Source organism: Rhineura floridana, chromosome 7, assembly GCF_030035675.1.
Source record: "Rhineura floridana isolate rRhiFlo1 chromosome 7, rRhiFlo1.hap2, whole genome shotgun sequence".
Taxonomy (NCBI): domain Eukaryota; kingdom Metazoa; phylum Chordata; class Lepidosauria; order Squamata; family Rhineuridae; genus Rhineura; species Rhineura floridana.
Window position 1 is genome coordinate 9623830 of NC_084486.1, and position 19124 is coordinate 9642953.

The 19124-nt window shown below is 39.3% G+C and overlaps 1 protein-coding gene across 3 annotated transcripts in view; it reads left to right on the top strand.

The window, feature by feature from the left end:
- Window positions 1–19124, top strand: part of LRMDA (leucine rich melanocyte differentiation associated) — a 1400324-nt gene that overhangs the window by 21103 nt on the left and 1360097 nt on the right. For all 3 annotated transcript variants that reach the window (XM_061634876.1, XM_061634877.1, XM_061634875.1), the window contains exon 2: window positions 24–124. In XM_061634876.1, the coding sequence (XP_061490860.1) occupies window positions 24–124 (101 nt within the window). The remainder of the gene's footprint in view (window positions 1–23; window positions 125–19124) is intronic.

Genomic DNA, 19124 nt, shown 5'->3' on the forward strand with positions numbered 1-19124 from the left:
TTTTTTGCCCTTAATTCTTACAGGTGGCGTATATTGGACAAGATTGCAAAGAAATCCCAGCATTCCTTGGAAGAAAATATGGACACATTGCAAAAAGGCTGGATCTTAGCTTCAACTTGTTAAGGTAGGTCTTGATTTGGTCTTGACTATGGAGCGACACCTTGACAAGGGAAACTATTTTTCCAAATACAAACTATTATTGTATTTTTTAAAAACTTTGGTTTGCTAAAGGTCATCAATTTCTGTACTGATTTACTTTTTATCTAATTATACTAATATTTTATTAATGCAGAGCTAGTGTGTTTGCAGACAAGAGTTTATGTTTAACCATTTTCTCTGGGTATTTCTTTGGAAGAAGAATGAAGAAGAGATTATCAATTGCAAGAATCATTTTGCAATGTAATGGATGCAGCTTACATTGTATAAGTAATTTGCGCTATTCTTCATCTGCTTCTGCTGAAAGAAGAGATGAATGAAAATGTGTTCTTGGAACAAATCGGGAATTTCTACGTTCTTTGAACTGACTGAGACTGAATCTCTTCTAGGGTGGGACTGATTTACAATATTTTTTAAAAATCAAGTTTCCTATTTTCAGATTTGAAATGCATTTCCTGAATAAACCTGCAGACTACCTATCTAACTGGTTGCTGTAACAATAGGAGCATATTGGATTGCAACTAAGTAGAGTGCTCAAACAATATAGGAGTTTAATCTAAAAGCCATGTTGCCCATAGGCCTTTTGCACTGCAGAATTTAGAGCTGGGTTTTTGTATGCCTTTCTCTGTACAAATGCAAGGATACAAAGTAAGATATCTTACTTGAAGGCTAGAACCTTATGCACAAATATTTGGAAGTAAAAAATTTCTTCTGACTAAAATTGCATAGTGTTGAACTGTAAATGTTTAAAAGCAAGGGCTGCTGGTAACTGCACAAAGTGGTGGTTTTTATTTCATTGGATAGAAAGTTAATGATTAATTGGTTTTTATTTGTTCGTTACTACATTTGTATCCCACTTTTTCTTCAAGGAGCTCAAGGTGGCATACAAACGTGGTTCTCCCTCCTCTTAATTTTATCCTCGCAACAACCCTGTGAGGTAGGTTAAGAAAGCAGGAGGACTTGGAGTTGGATAGTATACAATAGTACGCCACTCACCCATACAGGCTCAGTGGATTATGCCAGTGAGATACAGGATGATATCTCCTGGATCCTAGTCTGTCACTGGGTCTAGTAGGAAGTCCACAGTGAAAAATGCTATATGCAGCTTATTGTCTGCACTTTTGTGTTGTGTTCCTAATGCTCCAAACTATGGTTTGAACTTGGCTTGCAATCCTGGTCTGGAGGTCCTGCTCAAACATCGGCTTGCTGAGGTGTAATACTGGTTTAATCAAACCAGAAAGTGTTCAGTTAAGCTGAGCACACTCGGGGAGAAAGGAGCACATGAGCATGGTGTTAGCTCCTGATCCATGGCAGTATTTAACTTCAGATATTTTTGCCCAATGCTGTCTCCTGAGCATTTAAATAGGAAATCAGCCTTTAATGTGTGCATTGGTCACAATTCAGAAATTACAACTATAGTCCTTAGCGTGTTTGTATGTATTTACATTTTGTTTTAAAATGGACTATATTTACGAGAGGCTGGTTTGGTCTGGATGCAGTGTTTGTGGCTTGCTGAGCCATGGCATTGTGCACCTGCTTTGGAACTGTTAACTTGGTTTGTTTTTTAACCACACTTCCCTGTTATGTCCAAAATTAGGAACTCTGGGTAAATTTCAGATTACTTACTGGGATGTCCATGTTGAAGCCATTGTGCAGTTTTGGTGCTGTGATCCTGGTTTGTTTAAACTGAAATTTACATCCACACTGTCCGGCTTTTAAAATCATCTTGGTGCCACTAATTTGCTCTTTTTTCACTTGCTGTTGGCCATGATCTTAATACTTTGTCTTGTTTGTTGTCTTGGTGCTGCGTCTAAATGTAAGTCACATAATGCAAGCACTGTGGATTTTAAACATGATAATCAGAGGTGGGGAACCTTTTTCAGCCAAAGGGCCATATTCTTTCATGGGCAACCTTCTGGGGGGGCACGTGCCAGTGGTGGGTGGGACTGGGACCAGATGCAAAAGTGGGCAGGGCCAGAGGAGCAAGTGGGCAGAGCGACAGATATGTGTCTTTTACTTAAGTATGAGTAGAATATAGCCTACAGTACAGAGGCAAGATTTAAAAGTCTGCTGGGTCAAGGCTATGTGTACCTTTGTGGGGAGGAGGTTCTACAGTTTGAGGACCACCAAAAAAAGGCCTGGTCTCTTTTGCTTGCTAACTGGATAGATGTAGCAGGCAAAGACATAAACAGGGCCTCTGAGGCAGATTTGAATGCCTGGGTAGGTACATATGAATGAAGGCGGTCCTTCAGATAGCTTGGTCCCATACTAATTAAGGCTTTAAAAGTCAAAACCTGCACTTTGAATTTGGCTCCAACATGTACCAGTAACCAGTACAGCTGTTACAGAAGCTGTTACAGAACTGGTGTCACATACTCTAATTGCCTTGCCCCCCCCCACCAGGTTGCAGTATTCTGTTCCACTCTATATATTATTATTTGCATTTGTTAAGTCATTTTATAAAAACAAAGTCTCCGGGTGTCTTAACAACTGAAAAGAATGTGAACAGTCAATTAAAAAAAGATGTACAACACAAAATCCCTAAACTGCTCATCCAATAATACAATAAAAGAAGTCCTACCCCACCCAAGATGAAGCTAACATAACCACTAAAAGCCTGGGTAAATAATAATGTTCAGCACTAACCATGATGACATCAGGTGTGTTTTCCTGGGGAGAGTGTTCCACAGACAGGGGCCACCACTGGAAAAAGCCCATTCTTATATAGCCACCCTCTGCACCTCCCTTGAATAAGGCACTTGGAGAAGGGCCTCTGATAGAGGTAGTGGAGTCCAGTCTAGTTCATGTGGGGAGAGGTTGTCCTTGAGGCACTAGTGTACTCTAGCTGCATAAGGCTTTGTAGGTGAAAATCAGCCCTAATAGGTAGCTGGTGCAGTTAGGCCAACATCAGACCTTCTGGTCCCAGTTAGTAATTAGGCTGCTGAATTCTGTACTAGCTGTTGTTTCCAAACTGTTTTCAAATGCAGCCCCACATATGATGCATTGCAGTAATCTATCCTTGAGGCTCCCAGAGCCTAGACAAGTGAAGGCAGGTTATCCTTGTCTAGATAAGCTGGACCACCAGGTGAAGTTTGTGAAAGGCACTCTGCTCCAATGAAGCCACTTGAGTTTCCAGCTACAGCAGTGGATCCAGAAGTACCCACAAGTTGTGCATCTGCTTCTTCAGAGGGTAACTCCTCCCAGAACAGGTTGAACTCCACCCATCTAGGCTAGGGAATGGTCCACTACCTCAGTCTTATTTGGATTGAACTTCAGTTTATTGATTCTCATCCAGTCCTTTACTGAAGCCAGAAACTGATTCAGCACATCCACTGCAACACCTGCAGATGTAAAAAACAAGTAGAGATGTGTGTTGTCAGCATATTGATGACAATGCACTCCAAATCTCTAGATGACCCCATTCAGCAGTTTCATATTGATGTTAAACAGCATGGGGGGTAAGAGTGACACTTGTGGAACCCCACATGGAAGGTTCCATGGGGCTGAGTAGCATCTTCCAAGCACCATTCACTGGAGGTGGCTGCCCAAATAGCTCTGGAACCACTGAAAGGTAGTGCTACCCAGTGTTTGGACAGCCACTTCAGGAGAATACTGTGGATGAGTATATCAAAAGCCACGGGGTCCCACTCCCCCTTTTCTCTCCCAGTAGAGGTCATCATCCAGGATGACTAACGCAGATGCCTTGCCAAAACCAGGTCTAAACCCTGATCTCAAACTTTTTTCTCATCCAAGAAAGCTTGGAGCTAGTTAGCATGCACACAAGTCCCTTGTCTAAGAAGGGGACATTTGCAATCGGATGATGATATTTCAAATTTCAGTATTTAAGCAGGATTTCTTAGGGAGTGGCCTTACCACCGCCTTTAGGCATGCAGGCACCATTCCTTTTTGTAAAGAGGCATTGCACCTCTCTGATCCAGCTGGCCACCTCTCATAGCTAGCTTATATCAGCCATGAAGAGCAATGCTGCAGAGCAAATTGCCTGCACTGATCCAAGGACCTTGTCCACGTCCTCAAACCACACCAATTGAAATTCATCTAACACAAGACTAGTCAGTGCTCTAGATACTGTACCCTTTGAGATTCACCTGCTATAACAGCTGCTTCATAGTCCTAGCAGATGCAAATAATTTTATCCTCAAAATGCTTTGCAAACAAGTCACTGGAGCCACTGTTGGTTCCATACCCTCCTCTAGGCCAAACAATAAATAACCTAATACTACCCAGAAAGGCTCCAGAAGATGGCATAGTGAGGATGCAATGGAACAGTGAAATGCTGCTGCTTCACTGCCACTGAGTAGGCTTGATCATGAACGTTCATAGTGTTCCATTTCATTCTTCTGGAGTTCTTCTCCACTTTTGTTCACGCCGTCTTTTTAAAATTGCCCCTAGCTCTGATGTATATCAGGGAACCACTTGGGCTGTATCAAGTTCGGAGAGGGCACTCAAGGGCGATCGTGTCACCAGCCCAAGTCATCCATGTAGATCACAAAACAACTAGGGCTTCAACAGGAACACTAGTCATGTCAGTGAGAAAATCCACCAGAGCTGTCTGAAAATGATTTCAATCCATGGGCTTCCAACAGTGGGCCATTCTAATAGGTCTCCTGCCTCTGCAGAGTGGAAAGGCACTGTAAATCTAAATCTCAGCAAGAGGTGATCTTACCATGACAAAGGACTGATGTTAAAATCTCCCACACTCAGATCACCTTCTTTCTCTTTCTTCAAAGGCAGCTCTGCATAGGTTGCCCTACAGTAGTCTAACCTGGATGTAACTATCACGTGGATTACAAATTAGTCTCTAGAAAGCCTTGCAGCTACTGTACCAGCTAAACTGGTAAAATGTTCTCTTAACCACAGGCATCACCTGATCATCTGCAGACAGTGCTAAATCCAGGAAGATCTCCACACTAAGAACTTGGGCCTTAAGGGTAGGGCAGCCCATCTAAGATCAGTTGCAAACCTCCACCCATTAGTTTCCTTATCTATAGCATCCTTGACTTATCTGGAGTAAGTTTCAGTTTGTTCATCCTCATCCATTCCAAAACACATTTTCATGAGTTTCACAGCCTCCCTGGGATTTGTAGGTGCTTCTGGGCTGAAGCTGCCTGCTGGGAATCCAGGAACTACTTTGGGTCCAGGATATTTCCAGACTTTTAACCTGAACTTTCAAGGGGAGTATAACCCTATCTAGAACTGGCTAATATCCGCTAATATCAGTAGGCATCCTGACAAAGAACGCTTCTGTCTTGCCCACATTAATGTTCAGTTTGTTTGCCCAAATCATGCCCCCTACTGCTTTCAGGCAGTGATTCAGAACCTTCATAGTCTCCCTAGGTTGAGATGGAATGGGGATAGAGCTGCATATCATAACTGATGATGACTAGTTTGAAATTTCTGGGCCATCTCCTCCAGCAGCGTCATGTAAATTTTAAACAGCATATGGGACAGGGTACATTATTGTGGGATATTGGAGGCTAAGGCCTCTCGCAAAAGTATGCCATGGTGGATGGTCTTGATATTGACTGAGCAGAATCACTTGAGATGCACTCCCTTTGACACTTCCCAGCATAATTCACTCACCAGGTGATCAAGGCCAAATTTCAAAACAGAGATGAGAGTGAGATTGAAGTGGGTCAAGAAGTGTAATTTATTCATCTGCTAACCAACTGGGACTATTAACTTTGTTCCTAAGCTTTGCCATTCCACATGAATCTGGCAAACAATGGTTTCCTCATACCACAATTTTCCTGTAAACCAGGATCAAGTCTTGTTGTTTTATCCTGTTTGCCACATTTGCACACAAGAGCAAACTGTGGTAAATTGCTGTACATAAAGAGGGGGAAAAAGAATATGAGCTCAAGTTTCATCATTGGTAATTCATCCAGGAATGCAGCCACTGTTACCTGTATCTATTGTTTCCTGTGGATTTCTTAAGATAGGTTTGTATTAAGGTTGCCAGGTTCGTGGCCTGAGACTGATCCTGTATCTTTAGGAGAAGAGAAAGTCAGCCAAGTGCAGGTGTTCTTGCTACACTATAATGAGAAAAACCACAAGGTGGAATTCTCCCTTCCCCCTGCAGAACTTTTAAAGATACATAACACCTCTTGGTTGCCAGGCCTGGACTCCAAGAGGTCTTCTGTATCTTTAAAAGTTGTGGAGGGGGAAGGGAGAATTCCACCTTGTGGTTTTTCCCATTACAGTGTTGCAAGAACACCTGCACTTGGCTGACTTTCTCTTCTCCTAAAGATGCAGGATCAGTCTCAGGCCATGGACCTGGCAACCCTAGTTTGTATAGTACTTGTTAACCAAGTGGCTCCATGGTCCTAATTCTTGCCACACTTCTTCCTGTTTGCTGATGGAAATGGAAACAACTTGCATTTTCCATTGTTCAGATTTGGGGTCTTTTTCAGTAGTGATGGATATATTACTTAAGGAATTATTTGTTCTTTCTCTTTTTTTGGTATAATTTCTATGTGAATATAAATCTTTTAAAGTAATTTTTAAAACTGCATGAAGCATTATGAAAATCTTATTTTAATTAGAGATTTATCATGGTTCCTGGAAAATTTTAAGAAGAAAAATGTAAGCTAAAATTACTGTCAGCAGCTATGCAGATTTTTCAGTCTAATTATTCTAGGGGAAGTAAACAGACCTTGCTTTCAGTGGAGTAGTTGAAATGAATTAGGTTGACAATCTCCTGACACATTTGCCTACTTAAAAAATTAGCAGGAGAGAATATGTTGAATGTTTTGATGAGCAGCACTAGGAAAAATTTGTATCTAGCATATGGGGCATATGAAGTCATCTGATAAGGACTTTAAATTCTCTGCTTTGCTTAAAAAAACATTGAGAGATTATGGGTGCAACCCAGAGAATGTTTTGGACTCATGAGAACACAGGCCAGAGATCCAAAAAATTGTGCAACTAGTTCCATCTGCCCATAGTAGCTTTGGGCTTGTTTTCAAGCAAATCAGCTTCAGAAGAAGGTTATCATGTAACCCTAGCAGCTGCTGTTGTAAGAGCCACCAATGACACATGGGAAACACTTTTTGAAGTGGCAGGCCTTTAAAAAAACAGCTTGTGATGTGACATGGTGTCTCAGATTCCAAAAACAAAAATCTGAGAATATTTAAAGTAGATCTTTAGGTCCCAGCCATAGTTTAAGTCCCATAGATCTTGGTATATGAGACCTGATTGCTGGCTGAGACATGGAAGACTCGCTTGAACAAAAAGGAGAATTGGAGACAACTGCATAAAACTATGATGCTATACAGTCATCAAACCTCTTTTAAGCTGCCAAAGACTGAACAGTCAGGGAGTTGGTTGAGTGTAATATTATGGCCAATTTTCAAAGGAAATGTTCTGTTGCTTAGTACAATATGACCTAGTTGCCACTGCATGAGAGTATCCCTAATCTACTTGCCTCCTGCAGATTTCAGTGGGACTTAGGTTTGTTTCCCATAAGCCTTTTTGTTACTTGGTGACTTTCAGCTAAATGTGTGAACTGCCTGCATTGGGAAAATACTGCGTTTGCATAAACAATAGGATGATGGGGAAGTTCTGTCTGAGGTGGCATATCTGTGTTAGTTAATCGATCATGATCTATGCACACATGCAAGTCCATAATTAGTTCACCTGTCTATACAAACAGTATGGAGACTCTCATAATTTTCTCTAGTGTGTGCTCCATAATTTTAGAAGACACTGATTACTCCATACCAGCTACAATAAGCCTTGCAAAGAGATGAAACAACAAAAGAGAAAGAGATTTAAGATAAAGCATATTCTCATTATAGTCCTTAAGATGAATCTTCATTCACTTTAATATGTGAGAAAAATGCACTATTGTTAAAACTTTTCTTTATGGGTACATTTATTAGGTACTGGGAATATTTTCACTGTAATTGGGTAAATCTTAATAGTAGCAATTGCATATTTATCACTGTGAGAGGCTGTTATTAATGTAGCTGTCATGCACAAACACATTTCTCCATGAAATCCATTTAGTATGTGCATTATTCGGTCTGGAATGTCACCGGGACATCAAAGCCCCCCCTTAGGCATAAGAGCCCAGTGCCCTGCTGTGGCTGCAGAAAGGGCTTGATCAATAAATGTAACATGTTAATGCAGAGCAAATAGAATAAAAGATTTTCTTTGACAAGACATGAAAAATCACCTTGTGTCAGCTGGCATGGCAATGCCATTTCAGCAGAGACAGTTGCAAACTTGATCTGACAAGTAAAGAGGAGAGATGATGGTTATAAGGTGCTTTTGTTTCAAACTTCTTTTTTGACCTGTCAGGCTTTGAAGGAGCCTGAATGGCCCTTTTTTGTCATGTGAAAATTGTAGTCTTAGGCAGTTATGAAGCAGTTATCTCTTCTCAAATTGTGAATGCTGCTGTTTAATTGATTCACTTAGCATTTGAAACTGTCACGCATTAATAATTGCTAAATCCTGTAGGTACTCTCTGATGTGTCATGCTTAAATGTGTAGTTATCAGAAAATTAATATCCTTAATGAACCAGCACTTCAGACTAGCATTGCATGAAATTCTCCTTTGCCCTTTCATTTGCTGAACGTATACAAGCCAGTTTTCAGAGTGAACCCCTCCTGGAGTCTGGTTGCATTCTTTTTGATGCCCGACAATTGCCAGATTTGCTTTGGGTACACAGTGTGCTAAATGACAAATATAGTAATTATATTGGAGTTAGTAATTAACATAATTATAGTCAATTATGACAAATAACAGTGCAGAGCTAAATAAATGAGAGGGGGAGAAATTAGCAAGCTAATTGATTTATCTTGTTCGGTGTTTGCAACTGGCAGTTGTAGCCTTTTTTTCTTGAGAAATAAAGTGATGTTTACAAATACTGGATCGTGTTGTGAAGCCATTCTGTCTTGCAACTCTTCTGCCTGCTTACCTACGTATTTCTTTTTTTTAAGGACTTAAAATTGGGAATGAGGATCCCCCCCATACTTTATGCTTAGTAGCTTTTTCTTGGCTTTTCCATCCATATAGATCTTGTTTCTGCAGTGAAATATTGGTATCTTGTTGTAATTCTTTAACTGTGGCTTCTTTGCACAGACAGAACAGAATAACTAAAAAAAGTGGAGAACTGTTCCAAAATATGACTGATGAGATGCTCTTCTGTAATTCTCACTTGAGTGAAAAGCTTTTTCTGATTAAAAACGTCTAGTAGAAATTCTGCAGGGTGTTAAACTTTCTTGTTTTTTAAATTGTGGTTTTATGTGTATTCCTTCTGAATAGCATGCAAGGTTTAAAGATTTTTAAATACTTTATACATAATTATAAGCATGGATATATTTCAAGTAGTTTAGATGATGTCACAGTTCAGAAAAACAGGTTCTGGAACTCAAAATGCTATGCATGGTGATCAGTGTGTGAACAGGGGCTTTTCAGGTCTCTCCTCCTAGTAGCAACTTCTTATTAACACCCCTGCCCGTGAAGATAGGGGGCTCTTTGGAGCAGCACTCCATAAGGTGTGAAGGGCTACCACCAGAAGTATAAACTAGCCACCCATGTGATTCATGGAAGCACTCTGCATATGCAGTATTATGCATCTGGATCCCAGCCAGTAGTTATATTTATGCACACATGCTGAATTTGTTGTTGGTTACATTTCTGTCTTGCCCTTCCTCCTGAAAGTGCCCAGGGCAGCAAACAACAAAGTAGTAAAACAATAAAAACTTATTTAAAACATGCAAAAACAATTCTAAAAACAGCCAATATTTTTGACTGTAATCAGATTTCTCCATCTCTAGCTATCCATTTTGGTTTCTTATTTAAATTCAGTTTTTTTGCCCATTTTTGCATCAGTTTGTGAATTTTTATTTAAAAAAGTCTGCAGAAAAATTTCTCTAGATTTTCATGTGTATTTCTCCTGATAACATGCATTTTTGTACACAAATTGTTTAGTATGAACATTTTTGCAAGCAATTTCCCTTAATATGATGTAGTGTTTTGTGTTTTCATTAATATGTGGGCAAGTTCAAATGTTTTGGTTGGAGAAGTGTGAATTTCAAAGGGTAGCTGTGTTTTGATTTGTTTATTGGTTCAGAAATGGCAGATTAGGTAGGTTCACATTAAAATGCAAACTGAATGAATTTCTCACCCTTCCCTAGTATCTGCAGAAGATGGGGTCTAGAACAGCAAGGGACAACACTGAAATTAGATGAAATGTGCCAAGGTCCAGACACACTGAAACGCTCTCTCAAAAATTAGCAGTCATGGTAAAGAATTATAAGAGTAACAGGAAACTGCTACATCATGAAAGCTGTTGTCTTTTATTCTGTACTTTAGTGCTACAGAAGTATCCAGAGTACTAACAAAAGGGACAAAGCAACCTTGGTAAACTCACTGGCACAATACAGTTTGGTTGCTATTCTTTTTTTGGTGTGAGCCATGCTAGAAAGAGCTACTCTGATGTCACTCTGTCTATTACGTGAACTGGTGCAGACGATTGTGATAGGGAAAAAAATTGAGAAAACCCGATTATCATGACAGCATCAAAGACAAGTGCATTTTTTTTTCAGGCTGAGGAGCCAGTGTGTCAGATTAGACATGTATATATAGTAATTATGCTGTCATCCTGGTCGTAGTTAATATAGGTTTGTAACTCAAGTTAGAGTCTCTTTCACTGAAGAGACACTGACAACCAGGAAAGCCTTATGCTTGAGTTTTTGTGGGTTGTTTCCATTATGTGGTCAGTTAGTGGCTGAGCAGTTATTTTGTGTCTTGATTGCTCTTACTTCAGTTTTATTTTGGCAATGCTGAGACCACATCTGGCCAAGATCTTTGCTTATGTTACAATGCCTTGCATTTCTCCCCCTTGCTAATTCCTTTCTCAATTCATGAACAAAAGGCTAGAGAATTAAGAACAATCTTGTGTAATCCTGGGATTCCTATGTGAATGGCACAACTTTAATCCAAATTCAACCTTTCAGTGTGGGTTTCATGACCTTGGGGGTAAAGCTGCTCGCGGGATGATTTAGCATGTAGAAACGGTACTGTGTCCCCTTCCCCATCTCTCTCCACTACTGACTACCTTCACCAGAAGAGGCTTTTCCTTATTTTAAGGGGCCATTGGGCCACCATTTTATGTGTTTACATGTAATTTGGTTGTAATTTCTGGTAATACTCTTGTCAGATATATGTGATACTGTTGATCTTCAAACTAAAAACAGTCTGCTTGCCAGAAGTTTGGTATCCATTGTAAAAGAGATCTTCTTAATCAATCTCCCAGGCAAAGAAGGGCAGTTCCAGTACACTTGTCATCCAATTAAAATATTAGGGCTAGAATTATCAAACATAGGTGACCAAGTTCTGCTGAAAGAGGAGCAGTATGAGTTCTACAAAAGGAAGTCTTGGTTCACCCACTTCTTTAGAATACTTTGTGGTCTACAAACGTAGATGATCTGATCTGATAAAATACTATATCCACTATATACTTGAGTTTTCAAAAAGCCTGTGTCACAGTTACTTGCCAAAGTTTTCAAAAAATAAAGAAAAATAGCAGTGACAGGATAGGGTCCATTTGATAGATCCTCATGGATTTGTAACTGCAGATTTTAAAAAGGTTAATAATAAAGGTCAGTTTTCACATTGTCTAGAGCTTGTTAGTGAGGTCCCCCCAAAATCTTAATTGGGATAGGTTCCATTTTACATAAATGGTCAGGCGTAGGTAGTTAAATAACAGATGGCACCCAACTGTTCATGATGGCATCATTTCAAACAGCCTGTGAAGACTTTCAATAGGACCTTTCATTCTGGATCAGTGGATAAAAGGATGGGAGATAAATTTTAGTGGAAGTTAGATTGTGCATTTTGATCTTTTACTCCTTTTTTTTTAAAAAAAAAATCTAAACTGGGAACTACTCTCCTGTGTTGGCTTGCTCTGTGGTACACTCTGAGAGAGAACATAATGTTACCTTACCAGTTTGACTTTGTCAAGCAAGCAGATATTTGGGTTTGTATGGCACTTTGATTACTAAACCCTTCTCTTGTTTAAAAATAAGCTGCAATTGGGTATGTGTGAAAATCTTACGTATTTTATCATGGACTTTCCACATTGTCAGAAAGTGACATTGTATATCATGGCATTATTATCAAAAATAGATAAGCAATTTTCACAAGAGTGTGATTTTATAATTTGTTACTTTGCGTGTAATTTGCATGTTACTTGGGATCCCAGATTTCATACCATTTGTACAAAGATTTCTTTTTAATATAAACATACATCTCTTGTTAAAAAAAATTAAAATTAAACCCTTTTCTGAAAAAAGAAGTGGCTTAATTGTACAGGGTTCATTTTACAAGGGATTAGTTTACTAATGCATGTCTAGTTCCCCATTCAAAGCTCTGATCGGCTTTCTACTGTGCTGGCTGGCTATTGCTCAACAAACTAAGATTGATTGTGTAACATCTTTTGCAACAAAGGCACAGCTTCTTCTTGCAAATTTGCTATAACTATTCAGAAGCCTGTTGCTGCATTCAAACCGCTTGTCTGCAGCTGCAAGTATATACTGCCATTTTAAATCCTGAAAATGAAAGTTGCCAATATTAGTTGCATCCATAGTTACAACGTGTGTGTATTAAATGAGAGTAGCCTGCCTAAATGAAGATACAATAGTGATAGTAATAGTAATTTGCTCATATAGGACACTATCATATAATACTGTTTGCACACATCCCATTCTATAGCTTAAACCACTTGTCTTTTTTATTGCTGTGTAGGAATGAGTTCTTACATTAAAAGTGTGTTAACCTTTTTGTATTTTTGCTCACACTTTTGATTCTGTATTAGTTCCACTCCTTAATCAAGAGCTGAAATGAAACATCGGTTCCAATGGGGTGAAAAAGCTGAGCAAACACATTTGGAATAGCTAACCATTGTGTAAAATGACACCCCCCCAATACCACATTTTCTAAGGAACTTAGGATGTTATATAAGCAATAGTCGCTTTTTATCCTCAAAGTAGCCCTGTGAAGAATTTGGCTGTGCTATGTAAGCTTGTCAAAGATTATCAATACCTTGGCACAGTCATTAACCAAAATGGAAAGAATAGTCAAGAAATCAGAAGGCTAGGACTGGGGAGGCCAGCTATGAGAGAACTAGAAAAGATCCTCAAATGCACAGATGTATCACTGAACACCAAAGTCAGGATAATTCAGACCATGGTATTCCTGATCTCTGTGTATGGTTGTGAACGTTGGACAGTGAAAAAAGCGGATAAAAGAAAAATAAACACATTTGAAATGTGGTGTTGGAGGAGAGCTTTGCGCATACCATGGACTGCAAAAAAGACAAATAATTGGGTGTTAGAACAAATTAAACCAGAACTATCATTAGAAGCTAAAATGATGAAACTTAGGTTATCATACTGGTCACATCATGAGAAGACATGATTCACTAGAAAAGACAATAATGGTGGGAAAAACAGAAGGAAGTAGAAAAAGAGGAAGACCAAACAAGAGATTGGTTGATTCCATAAAGGAAGCCACAGACCTGAACTTACAAGATATGAACAAGGTGGTTCATGACAGATGCTCTTGGAGGTCGCCGATTCATAGGGTCGCCATAAGTCGTGATCGCAACAATGTAAGCTTCATGGTTTTTCCAAGGGTGCTTCTGCACTAGACATTTGGGTGTGGAATTGCTTTGTACGGTTAGTTTTTAAAGGGCAATCCACATTATGCTATCATCCAGTCATTGTCATTCTGTAGTTCTTTTGTCTTTACTTTGACTAGAGACAGTCCAACTTTTTTTTATGACAGAAGAGTAGCATAGTTCCCACAGGTGTAGATACTCATAATGCTATATACTGAAAAATATATAACTGGAAAAGTTTTAGTACTAATTAAAATATCAAGTTAAAATGGCCCCTGCCACAAATGTTAATAGTGAATGTGTGCTGAGCTTAAAGAAGCTTCTCATGTGAATTGCATCTTTCCCACCCGCAGCAGTTATGATACTGGCAAAATAAAGTGGAGTGAACAGAAAAAATGCAGAATCCCCAGCAGTGTGGAAAGATGATTACAATCCTACCTGTAGCCTACAGTGGAAAAGCAGCAATTAGTGAAAGGAGCCACCTGTCTGGAAGCTGCTCAAATCTGACATTCTGTTCACTGACTTCACCATTCTAGCTGCCATGTGATTTGAACTTCTGCTCCTGGAGAGACTATGCTGCAAGTGGGAGAACAGTGCAGAAGTAAAAGAATATCCCAAAAGTTAGTCAGAGTGATGGAGGTCTTGGAATAACTCCATCCCAATAGAGGTTCAAGACTGATTTTGGTCTTTTTTCAAAATATAGATGCAAGTATTTTCATGTTCTGCATCAGAAAACTGCACCTAATTTTTTCATCAGTGGAACCATTGTACTAGACCAGAAGAGCCCTACTGGACCAGACTAAGGATCAATGTAGCCAGATATTCTCTTTCCAAAGTGACCAGCCAGATGCTTTCAGGAAAGCACCAAGTGGGGCATGAAAGCATTTGCTTTCTCCTCTTGGCTGTCTCCAGCATCTGGTGCACACTGGCAGTCTATTTAGCTATTATGGAAAATGGCCTGTGACTGACCTATGCCTCATGAATGTGTCTACCATTTCTTAAAAGACATATAAAAAGTCTGTCACCACTTTGGATACCTCTGCTCATAGTATCTGAGCATGAGGCACAGAGTTGCACCTGAATTTATTCTGTTACCACTTCAAACCCTTAGTGCTAATGTCTCTGATACCATATGTACAGGTAACCAAAGTGGTTGTGGAACTCATTAAGGTGGTTCCACTGACAAAATAGCTCCTAGGCTAGGTACAAGTGCATGCGCTGCTGGACCTCTGTTAGAAGATTTTTCTTAAAATTTGAACAGCAAGTGAAAGAGTTAAACCAGCAGCCAGAAACCACTTTCAGCTTTTATACTTTGCAGATACAACCTTTTAAGCTTACCTACATTTTTACCTGTGGATGGCAATCGTTTTGCATTTTAATGACAAATCAAATACGCTAACTTGCATTTGAAACGAAAGTGCCTTAAATGTCTCTGGCTGTCAGAATGAGATGTTAGGAGCTTGATGAAAAGAGAACAAAGAAGACAAAGTATGAAGCTGAGATACAGTAGAAAATGAAATAAAACCGTGTATGGCCTGTCAGGGGTGTCAGTTGATATTCCTATCTAGAGCACATTATAGTATTACTTTGCAGCTCGTAGCTTACTCATCTGTCTTTTTTAATTCATCACTTTCTAGCCCACATCTTTTAAGTCCCATGTGTCAACAATGGGAGAAATCTGTTAATTGACAAATGAGTGTCACAAATGTGAATTGGTGCCTTTACATCAGAGGCAGGTAGTTTGTTTTTTTTCTGTCGGGTCTATTATTGGCATAAGCCAGCGTAAGACATCTGTCTTTGCCAGAATGAGAGATGACAGCAAAAGAAGGCCTGTCATTGTTTTAGAGCATGCTCATTCTGGTGAGATACTGTAGAAAGATAAAATGTCAGTTTAAAAGAATATGAAAAACTATCTGGAGGAAGTCCTTAAATTACTTGGGGAAAGCGCTCTGGGAATTGGTGCTAGAATTGAAATTTGGGTGTTTCAACTTGCATCTATCACGTCTGTTTAAAATATTTTTTCTGAGTAACTGAATCAGTTTATAGGGCATTTAAGAAAATGTAATGTTGCATTTATATAATTAGCTTTATAAGATGGAACAGAACATTGCAGATTCCTGTTTGTTACTAGCCCATTTATTATCAGACATATATAGCATCATCCCAATACAGACATGATTTGCTGCATTTTTCTGTTGATTTGCATCTATTTTTAAAAATTGCCTCTTTTGCAATTTCTTGTCCCATTTTTCATCAATCTGACATTGAAGTATAGTATAATGAAGCTTAAAAAATAACAACCACAGACCATCACAGACTGACAATTAATAGTAAGAAAAATTTATTTCTTTAGTACATGGAGGTTATTAACACACACATACACAAAAGACTTGGTTTGGACTGAGGGGTTGTAAACAGTGAGGTGAAGAAATACAAAATAGTACAGACAGTTTATGTTCTGGCATTGTTAAGCTAATCAATACATATAGTGTGATTAAAAACCCATTGGCCTGATTCAAACAATGGGTGATAGAATTGAACTTCTTGATTAACTTTAATTCAGTAGTCACACATTGCAGCCTCCCTCTTGAAGTCTTTTCTTTTAATAGCCACATTCAAGTCAGGGGCAGAGTGTCCTGGGAGACTTAAATCTCCTGTTCTTTGTATATTGCCATTTCTGAAGTCAGATTTATTTCAATTTTTCTATTCAGAATACAGATGGTAGATTATAGCAAATATCACATGGGAAGATGAGCAAGTGAATGAACCCTTGATGCTATGGCTGAAATTACTAAATTCAGTGATAGTGTTTCCTAAGTACATATGGGGACAGAGTTGGCATCTGGGTTTGCAGAAACCACCAAATGGCTTTTATATGAGCAAGGAACGCATTTGAATGAACAGGGAAACGGGCAGGAGGAATGCATATGAAGGTAGGCAGAAAGTAATAAGATTGTGTACCTCTTGGTCAAGAGGGAGTATTGCCTTCTCAATAGGAGTTGGAACTAATGGTTTTCCATAAGTAGGGGTTCACCCCGAATTCTACACTTACAGGAATTTGGAGGTTATCATAGAAGGTACCATTGAAGGCACACAGAATACATCTGCACATGCAACTGGCAGAGTTGCTTGCTTTTATGCTGAGGAATTGGATTATGCAGTATAAAAGTAAGAAATGGTCAGCTTGAACAACAGGTTAAAAAGTAAGACTTAAAAATGACAGGAACAGAATTTCATTTATTTGTAGTGTGTTTATTTACAAGTGAAGCTCTTGTTTGGGGGCATAAATGTAATAACAGTTTAGAATGTGATACATTCCATTTGCGTTTAGCTGAGTTCTTGTTATAAGGCAGGACTTTGGTTTCTAGCAAATTGTTAAGCGAGATGCCTGAGGAGGGGGAAGGCTAGGGTGACTTCAGATGTGATGGATGAATGGATGTGATGGATTTTCTATGCAGTAGCAGTAAGAAGTGCAGAAACATTTGGACTGTTACAGGTGGTAATTAGCTTACTGATGCCAGGATGTTTGTGTTGTCATAAACACTGTTTTGCGAATGGTCAGTGTAATTATTTTACATACATTTATAATGTCGCAGTCTTATTTTTTATTTCATTTTTTCTGACCTCACTGCTTACATTTTTTAAGCTGGGATTGAGCATTAGGGCTGATTGCTTCTCCTTTGCCCCTCCTCACATGCTAGTTTTGTCACTTTGCTCCTGGGTTGTTACAAGCCAGAGGTCCCTGCTATGTCCACACCTTGCATATTATTCTGGTTTGTTAGCTGACATTAAGCCAGAGTTCTCCAGTTTGGACATAACAGTGAACTCTGGTTTGTATTAAGTCAATAATGAAACCTCCCAGCCAGCATGAGAAGGGAGGGGCAATTTATGAAGACAGGAGAGATCATCCAATCACAACCAATGTACAGTTTGGGATCTCTCTTATGCTTCTGAGTTTAAAGTAATCTATCACTTATATTACGACTATACTTTTAACTTGCAGATATGTGTGTGGTTTTAATTTATTGTGATGAACTAAAATGGAAGCCAGTTAAAAATTCCAGTCCTATGTGATACCAAAGTGTTGTCTAAACAAGAATGTTTTGATTTGTTTCCTAAAGCAAGCAGAGATGGGCATTTGTAGACATTTCCCCACAGGAGAGGGACTTAAAGCCTTCTATAGTACTGATCCATTAATGCAAATTTTGACCCTAGGGAAGACAACAACAGGATGAAAAATAACTATAGCAAAAATGTGAGCAGCTACAGTTACACATAAAGGAGCGGTCCCTAAATTCTTTTTCCCAGGGACCACTTGAATATTGCTGAGGGTCTTGGTGGTCTACTTGATTTTTCTGCCTGTTGTAGCAATGGTAATGTGCTACATTAGGTACCATATGATTTTTAATTGCATTTATACATACATGCTGTGGACCACCTGAATGAAGCTTGTGGACCACAGTTTGGGAATCCCTGATATAAAGGATGGCCAAATGAACACTCTTGCATGTAGTGAGAGAGCACCCTCTGCTCACACATCTCTCAAACTAACACAACCACCTATTGTACCCCCTGGTGATTGCAATTTTCATTGTTTAGTGACAAGGGGCCTTATGCATGTATAGCTCCTCCACCTGTTTGGAAAACGTGATTGATCAGTTTCTAATCTGCTGGAGCCCTATGTGCATTCAGCTGTATGCACACATAGGCCCTTCCTGACTAACACTAAATGTGCAGGATATGGCTGGTGGGCACTTTTCATAAGAATAGTATTTCTGGATCAGACCAAAGGCCTGCCTAGCTCAACATCTTGTTTCTGATAGTGGTCAAGCTATGGGAAACCCTGTTACTTGCTCGGTCACTCAATCTGAGTGTGGGAGTTTACGCTTGGTTAGCATTGGGAATGAGAATTAATGAGATAACCCAAAAGCTTCAATGAAAATTTGAGTTTTGAAGAGGGGTCTGGAGGAGGGGAGAGAGGGAACATTAGGTACACATTTCAGGAATGGGGTGCCAGGCATAAGTGACAGCAAGACTCAATTTTAAGAGGAGACTGTTGGATAGCTGGTAAAATTGCAGAAGAAAAAGACATAGGCAGAGATATATCGGAAGAAGGCAGAAAAATGGCATGGGTCAAGTCCATGGAGATTAATGAAGACCATGAATTTACATGGAAGGCAGGAATGGTGGGTTGGTGGAGATAAAATGGGAACAAGAGTATTTAAAGAGGGTCTGAGCATTAAGTGATATTTTGCAAAAGCAGTTTCAACATAGATATTCCAAAGGGAGTGGTCAATACAAGAGAAGAAATATACTAAA